This window comes from Bufo bufo, chromosome 2 (assembly GCF_905171765.1).
Source record: "Bufo bufo chromosome 2, aBufBuf1.1, whole genome shotgun sequence".
NCBI lineage: Eukaryota > Metazoa > Chordata > Amphibia > Anura > Bufonidae > Bufo > Bufo bufo.
This window is the reverse complement of record NC_053390.1, coordinates 448632134-448640990: the sequence shown is the minus strand read 5'-3', so window position 1 is coordinate 448640990 and position 8857 is coordinate 448632134. Positions and strand designations below refer to the sequence as shown.

The following is an 8857-nucleotide window of genomic DNA, read 5'->3' as shown; positions in this document are numbered from 1 at the left end:
CTTTATATTAATAATACACTAATCCTTTGCTTCACACTACCCGCTAAACTAGCTGCAAGCGCCTAACTGAGCTAGCTACCGCCAATAACCACACGTTACACAGTAGGTATAATACAAATAATACAAGATATTTATTATCACCTACAGTACACAATACAGCACCATAAATACAGCACTAAATACCCTATTCAATCCCAAGTTCCACACACAAACTAACTAATACACACACACACACACACACATACATTAGCAGCCTACCCCACCTGGCTCTAAAACTATCCCTAAGGGAATAACAAAGGGTTAACGGTGGCACTGCAGGGGTGAATGCAGGCCACAGACACAGGGTTGTAGGGGTAAATACAGGCAGGGGTACAGAAGGGGTTAATAGGGAGCAGGGATGCTCCTGCCGGGTTAGGGTAGCAGCGCTGGAGATAATTACTACAAAGGACTCCGATTCTATTGAATCTGAGTTCTTTGAAGCATCCGGTCATTCTGATGCAATTAACCAGATGGCATCAGTGTGAATGCTTGGGGCACATTCACACTGATTCCTCTGGTTTCAGGTGAATCAGGGGACATCAATGGGGCCTATGGATATAGGGGGTATACTATAAGGGGACTCTTAATACTAACTATAAGGGGACACATATATATAAAGGGACATATAAGGGGGCACATAATCCCCACAGGGGCCACAATGGGCCCCTGTGGAATACTAAGGGAAGATGTGTGCAGATGTTGGGCACATCTGCGCACATCATCCTATAATGTGCCCATTATGTATGTATATATATATATATATATATATATATGCATATGTCGCAACCCTTCCTCAACAGTAAATCTCATGAGAACAGGCTATGTCAGCAGCTGCTATCTACAGACAGATATATCCGACACCTCTGTGTGCCAGCTAAAAATGACATACTGGCACTGCCCTCTTATTGAGGAAATTATACTGGAAAAAAAATGTTTTTTTTTTCTAATGTTTTCAATTTTTGGTAGTATAACTTAATAAAAACTACATTTTAGTATTGCGGTAAACGTACTGATTCGCAAAATGAGATCATGTGATTTGTAGCGTAGTTAAGGATCCAAAAAGCCTTGGCAGAACTGCCATTTTTCCAATTTCATCACACATTTCCCCATCTTCCAATACAAGCTATGACAAAATAAACGGCGCTATTGAAAAATACTTTTCCCGTAAAAATCATATGACTATGTGAACAGAATATTAAAAATTGATGGCTCTTGGAAGGCAGGGAGGAAAAACTAACAAAAAATAAAAACAGGCGGTGTAAGAAATCACTTGGTTCCACCTTGCATTGTTTTCACCCAGTGATAGATCGTGTGTGCAGATTTCACATGCGCCATAAACACTGCCGCCATCAGTAAACATGGCTGCCGTAAGTGCCCTCATGTACAGCCTACCGAGCCGGAAGTGACGTTTAGCCTGCCAACTGGAACGCCTTCCGCCTCTCGCGATATTTGCGGCGTAGCTACGAGATCTCTCTCTTTTCCTGCCTTGCTCCTGGACAAGATGGTGGGTTCTTTTCTGTTTGTAGTGATGATCTGATGCCATCCGTCGTTGGCGGCACTTGTTAGGGACCATTTCTCGCGTGTGACAGATAAGTCTTTTCATTGCAGTTCCAAGTGGCAGGTTATGGCTGGTGCCAGCGAGGGAAAGCCAGAGATTACTGGGGGTGTTTGCTGGGCCCGGGCGGTTGTAGTGTTCCAGGCTCGCGTCTTGTAGCCCATGCTTACTGCCGCCTGCCTTAGAGAGATAGATGGGTCTGGTGCTAAGATGCCCTCCTCCATCAACCCTCTGCCTGATGGAAGATTAGTTCTGGAGCAAGGCTGTCCATCATGACTACTGGGCAGACACTAGAAGGCACTGGTGAGGGTCTGGCATGTCATGACTTTACTGGGCAGACACTAGAAGGCACTGGTGAGGGTCTGACATGTCATGACTTTACTGGGCAGACACTAGGAGGCACTGGGTCTGGTCTGGCATGTCATGACTTTACTGGGCAGACACTAGGAGGCACTGGGTCTGGTCTGGCATGTCATGACTTTACTGGGCAGACACTAGGAGGCACTGGGTCGGGTCTGGCATGTCATGACTTTACTGGGCAGACACTAGGAGGCACTGGGTCTGGTCTGGCATGTCATGACTTTACTGGGCAGACACTAGGAGGCACTGGGTCTGGTCTGGCATGTCATGACTTTACTGGGCAGACACTAGGAGGCACTGGGTCTGGTCTGGCATGTCATGACTTTACTGGGCAGACACTAGGAGGCACTGGGTCTGGTCTGGCATGTCATGACTTTACTGGGCAGACACTAGGAGGCCCTGGGTCTGGTCTGGCATGTCATGACTTTACTGGGCAGACACTAGGAGGCCCTGGGTCTGGTCTGGCATGTCATGACTTTACTGGGCAGACACTAGGAGGCCCTGGGTCTGGTCTGGCATGTCATGACTTTACTGGGCAGACACTAGGAGGCCCTGGGTCTGGTCTGGCATGTCATGACTTTACTGGGCAGACACTAGGAGGCCCTGGGTCTGGTCTGGCATGTCATGACTTTACTGGGCAGACACTAGGAGGCACTGGGTCTGGTCTGGCATGTCATGACTTTACTGGGCAGACACTAGGAGGCACTGGGTCTGGCACATCAGGAAATACTGGGTGACAAATTAATGGTAACTTCTGTTTTATGCAGGCGGACGCTGAACAGAAGAAGAAGAGGACCTTCAGGAAGTTCACATACAGAGGTGTGGACTTGGACCAGCTGCTTGATATGTCCTAGTAAGTAACCTTCATGCCTGTATGCAGCATAGCGTTCTTGGCTTTATTTTCTTAGGTGGCTAATATTTCTGCTCCTCTTCTGCAGTGAGCAGATCATGCAGCTGTACTGTGCCCGTCAGCGCCGGCGTCTGAACAGGGGCCTGCGCCGCAAGCAGAACTCTCTTCTGAAGCGTCTGCGCAAGGCTAAGAAGGAAGCTCCTCCCATGGAGAAACCAGAGGTCATCAAGACTCATCTGAGAGACATGATCATTTTGCCAGAAATGGTAGGCAGCATGGTGGGAGTCTACAACGGCAAAGCCTTCAACCAAGTTGAAATCAAGGTTAGTGTTCTGGGAATACCATGGCTGTTGCTCAGTATATTTATGTAATGCGGAACGGCATTTCCCAGCAAGCTCGGTATTAACATGCAGTATGTACACTCTATCGCCTGGGTGGTGTTACACCCTTAAACCGTGAGTTGGAGCTGTGGATCTACAACTTAAGGGGAAGATGTCACCGCTCCTATGCAGCCCTCACTGCAAACAGCATAGTATAGTGGCAGATGCCCTGATTTCAACAGGATGTCACTTCCGGGCTAGAATTCAGTACTTTTTCAGCACGGACAGGGTGAGAGATGAGTCCGGAGAGACTTGTGGTTCCACCACCTCCCTGTGACTGGCGGTTTCTTTTCTGTGACGTGTAGTCATAGACAGAAGGTGGAGGAGAGTGGGGCCACAGGACTCCTCTAAGTACTGGTACGCGCTGAGAGGTTCACCCTGTTAGTACTGTAAATGTACTGAATACCAGCCCACTGTAATCGGGGTGTTTGTCACTATAATATGCTCCCCTCAGGGAGGGCAGCATATAGAGGTGACATGCTTCCCTTAAAGTACAGAGTAAGGTATGTCTTAGCCCCTGTAGCTTCTGTAGTATTTCAACAGGTCAGCAAAAAATGTATGTCTGCTCCGTAGCACCGCAAAAAAAATAGAAAATGTCCCATACTTGTCCGTTTTAGGCATTGTTACAATGGATCCATAAAGAAAAACGGATGGCATACGGATGTCATCCGTTTTTTTTGAGGACCGCAAAACACATACGGTCGTGTGCATGTAGCCTTGGTCAAATACTACTTTGCTTGATGGAAAATGGGTTGGACAAAGCAAAAAGACCTACGTCCACTGACCTGTAGTGTTCTTGGGTGATGGAAAGTGGGACATTTGGCTGACAGAACGTGGCTAGTAAAGACAAGTCAGTTCTGCAGCGCAAAGGTTTAAAGGGATTGTCCAAAATAATTAAAAATCTTTGACAAGCCTGCATTTACCTAAAATTTTGCTGGCTCCGTTCACTGCAGCACTGGACCAGTCCTCCTGGCCCTACTTGTTTACAAACTGCAGCTGGGACATTCCAGTACATGACCTCTGTAGCCAATCTTTCGGAGGCTGAGGACAGAGATTGGCTGCAGCAGTTACATGCCATAGACTTGCACGTCAACAACACTTTATGCACAGTGATGTGCAGGAATCCTCACTGCAGCCAATCTGTCCTTAGTGATTGGCAGCAGTCATGTGTTGTATGCTGGCACTTCCCCAATGTTTGGAATAGACCAATGCTGTAGAAAAGGGTGAGTAATGTGAATTATATTATGCTGCTGCAGGCCTTGCAGGTCTGAGATTAATTATTGGATGCGCCTCTTTAAAGGGGTTATCTAATATGTGGCCCAGACAAGCCTGACCCAGGTTGGGGGTGATGCTTACCTGACCCCCCGCTTCTGGACCTGGTCTCGTGGGGGAGTAAGTCGTTGCAGCGGTCACGTGTGCCTCTTTCCTTGGCGAACACTGAATTTGAACTCTTCACTTCAAGTAGTTCCATAATCTATACATCACCTATCCACAGCACAGAGTCTGATTGCCTGGGTCCAGAGAACGGTTTCTCTCCTTAAAGGAGTTCTCCGGAAATTAAGAAAATAAAAATACTTAAATATTACTTTATATTCCCAAATACCTTTTCATTAGTTATAATGGCTTGTTTTGCCTAGGGAGCAATCATTAGGAGACATAAAATGACCGCTGTCCCATTAGTTCACACAAAACCTGTCCTAATCGCACAGCAGGACAAGTTAATTCACAACACTTAGATAAAGTGCTGCCTCATCCTCCTCTCTGCTCTGCTTGTCAGGGATTATGATCCTGAATACAGTTAAGTAAGGGCTCTTTCACACTTGCGTTGTTGGGTTCCGGCATAGAGTTCCGTCGTCGGGGCTCTATGCCGGAAGAATCCTGATCAGGATTATCCCAATGCATTCTGAATGGAGAGAACGGAACGTTTTGTGGCCGGAGAAAATACCGCAGCATCCTGCGCTTTTTGCTTCGGGCAAAAATCCTGAACACTTGCCGCAAGGCCGGATCCGGAATTAATGCCCATTGAAAGGAATTAATCCGGATCCGGCCTTAAGCTAAACGTCGTTTCGGCGCATTACCGGATCCGACGTTTAGCTTTTTCTGAATGGTTACCATAGCTTCCAGTACGCTAAAGTCCTGTTTGCCATGGTAAAGTGTAGTGGGGAGCGGGGGAGCAGTATACTTACCGTCCGTGCGGCTCCCGGGGCGCTTCAGAGTGACGTCAGGGCGCCCCACGCGCATGGATGACGTGTCGCATTGATCCTGTCATCCATGCGTATGGGGCGCTCTGACGTCATTCTGGAGCGCCCCGGGAGCCGCACGGACTGTAAGTATACTGCTCCCCACTACTACTATGGCAGCCAGGACTTTAATAGCGTCCTGGCTGCCATAGTAACACTGAACGCATTTTGAAGACTGATCCGTCTTCAAATGCTTTCAGTTCACTTGCGTTGTTACGGATCCGGCGGGCACCTCCGGCAAATGGAGTGCACGACGGATCCGGACAACGCAAGTGTGAAAGAGGCCTAAGATCTGCAGCTGAATCTCTGTAGGAATGAAGGAGACATGAAGTATAGGGAGGGTGGTGATGCGGCAGCAGCACTTGTATGCTGTCTCCATTATCACAGCCTCACATTACCACAGTCTGTCCTGTATCCTCTCTGTACTTCATGTCTCCTCATGAACTCTATTCCTACAGAGAAACTTAGTTTTTATCAGCTGTATTTATAATCCTTGACAAGCAGAGCAGAGAGGAGGATGGAGCACCTCTTTACCTCAGTGTTGTGAAGTAAAGTGTCCTCCTGTGTTTTTAAGGCTATTTTCACACTAGCGTTGTTTGAATCCGGCGTTCAATTCCGTCACCGGAACTGCCCGCCAGATCCAGAAAAACGCGTGAAAACAGATTACATTTGAATCCTGATCAGGATTTTGATCACAATGAAAAAATGCATTGAAAAAAACGGATCCGCCATTTATGGACTTTAACATTTTTTCGGGTTTAACATGCAGAAGCCGCATCCGGTTTGACGGAACACACGGCGCAGGATCCGGTGTTAATGCAAGTCAATGGGGAAAAAGGCCGCATCCGGCGTTCAGTCAGTGTTCCGGATTTTTGGCCGGAGGTAAAAATACAACATGCTACAGTTTTCTGAAAAGCCTGATCAGTCAAAAAGACTGAACTGAAGACATCCTGATGCATCCTGAACAGATTACTCTCCATTCAGAATGCATTAGGATAAAACTGATCAGTTCTTTTCCGGATTTGAGCCCCTAGGACGGAACTTGGCGCCGGAAAAGAAAAATGCTAGTGTGAAAGTAGCCTAAGGCTTTTTGAACACTAGCGTTTTTCTTTTCAGGCACTTAGTTCCGTCACAGGGGCTCTATACCGGAAAAGAACTGATCAGGCATATCCCCATGCATTCTGAATGGAGAGTAATCCGTTCAGGATTTATTGGATGTCTTCAGTTCAGTCTTTTTGATCAGGCAAAAGAGAAAACCGTAGCATGCTACGGTTTTATCTCCGGCGAAAAAAAACTGAAGACTTGCCTGAATCCCATTTTTTTCCATAGGAATGTATTAGTGCCAGATCCGGCATTCAAAATGCCGGATCCGTACTCCCGGTCTGCGCATGCGCAGACCTTTAAAAATGAGAGAAAAATAAATACCTGATCTGTTTTGCCTGATGACACCGGAAAAAACGGATATGGTATTGCAATGCATTTTTCTGACTGATCAGGATGCTAATCAGTCTGAAAAATGCCTGATCAGTCAGAAAAAATGACATGCGTTTGCATACAGTTTGCCTGCCGGAATCAAATAACACTAGTGTGAAAGTAGCCTTAGACAGGTTTTGTGTGCACTAATAAAACTGCGGCCATTTGATTTCTCCTAATGATTGCTCCCTAGACAAAACGAGACGTTATAACTAATGTAAGGTATTTGGGATTATATTTATAGTAGAGGAATATTTAAGTATTTCATTTTCTTGATTCTCAGAGAACCCCTTTAAGTATTTATGGCTTAGTGTGTCGATTGTACACTCCATTTATACTACACTTTTATCAAATTAGTAAGAATCATGTAAAGGTTATTCCAGTTTTGTGATATTGATGACCTATCCTCACGATCAGTCATCAATTTTTAGACTGGTGGAGGTTCAAGTCTCGGCAGCCCACCAATGAGCTGCAACGCTTGTGTAAAAGCGGTGTTGTATTCGAAGCTTACTGCTCACTGTCTCCATTGTAGTAGTGGTGCTGTGTAATTACAGCTTCCTCTCCTGTTCCCTTGGAATGGCTGTAATTACCCGCACGCCATCTACATTGTTGTGGTGGTGCAGGGTAAACACTGAAGACAACACAGCTCTTGCACTAGCGCAGCAGTCCCTTCCAACAGTTGATTGGCAGGGGTGCTCAGAGATGTACCTCCACCAGCCTGAAATCCCGAGGATGGGTCACCAATATCATGAAACCAGAATACCCCTTAGGGCTGTCAGGAGCTCAGAGATCGAGGGCTGCAGATCGAGCCGTCGGAGCGGCTCCGACTAATTCTGTGTGACAGGGCAATTGTCTTTTTATATGTAGTGAAAGCTGTAGTGTAGAGGAAGAACAGTTGACAATTTCTAATACAGATAAATTGAAAAAAAGAGTAGAATGCAAAAACAAAAAATTGTCTCCAAAGGTGTCCATAGACTGTAAGCCACACTGCTCCGTGCCAAACCATACTTCCTCTAGGTGGGCAAGGTGCAGCGGATTCTTATTGGTTTCCTTGCATTATGGTTCGGTAAAATGTGACAGATTTCACCAAGAACCATTACACCGATGCAGTAGTAAATGTGGGCTGTTTTCATAGATCATACATCTGACACAATGTTCAAAATGTGTCCACTTTATATAAAATTGGTATAAATATGAGCAAATACTCAACTTGCTGTCTGAGACCTATTGTCTTACAGCATCAGTCCACTTTTAACTGTTTCAGTGTCACAGCAGCACTCTGGTGGAACATCTGAAGAAGCTAGCTGGTGTGTCCCCAGTGGAACGACTTGTTGATAATGGGCATGAATATAACACATCGAAGTGTATTTTGGCAGTCTTGTACTTCCACAGCCTCTTACGTGTTTTTACTTTATTTTGCAGCCGGAGATGATTGGCCATTATCTGGGGGAATTTTCCATCACTTACAAGCCTGTAAAACATGGCAGACCTGGTATTGGTGCCACTCACTCCTCCAGGTTTATTCCACTGAAGTAACCTGCTCATGTTGTAAATAAAAGTGGTTTTTCCAGTCTCCTGTCTTGTCTTTGTGGTGCAGGTAAAAAGTTTGTCTGTATTACTTTCCATATGCTCATTTTTAGGCCATCTTAAATATATGGAGGTTCCTTTCTTAGGGTCTCAGTTATCAGCTTTAGGTGGTGGCTAGGCCCTTGAGGACCACAGACATGTCAGACAATGAACACAATCTGTCAATGGTGTGTGTATATACTGGCAGACTTGATTGCAGTGGGCCCCCTAGTGATCAGCTTGTTTCTTTGGCACACAAACTAGAAAGGTGCTACCTAGACTGTGGATAATCCCTTTAACCAGTTATGACGCCAGCCTCTCCTTCCAATTCTCAAATAGCCTTGCTTACACCTTTCTGGGGGGAGGTCCCTTAGCAGCCCGGAACCCACCTGGC

At 46.1% G+C, this 8857-nt stretch overlaps 1 protein-coding gene across 1 annotated transcript; it reads left to right on the top strand.

The window, feature by feature from the left end:
- The first annotated feature begins 1457 nt into the window (after nucleotides 1–1457).
- On the top strand, nucleotides 1458–8470 carry RPS15 (ribosomal protein S15). Its single transcript, XM_040417536.1, has 4 exons — nucleotides 1458–1543; nucleotides 2722–2807; nucleotides 2893–3127; nucleotides 8320–8470. The coding sequence occupies exons 1-4, from the start codon at nucleotides 1541–1543 to the stop codon at nucleotides 8431–8433; spliced, it is 438 nt and encodes a 145-aa protein (XP_040273470.1). The 5' UTR covers nucleotides 1458–1540; the 3' UTR covers nucleotides 8434–8470.
- The last annotated feature ends 387 nt before the right edge of the window (nucleotides 8471–8857 follow it).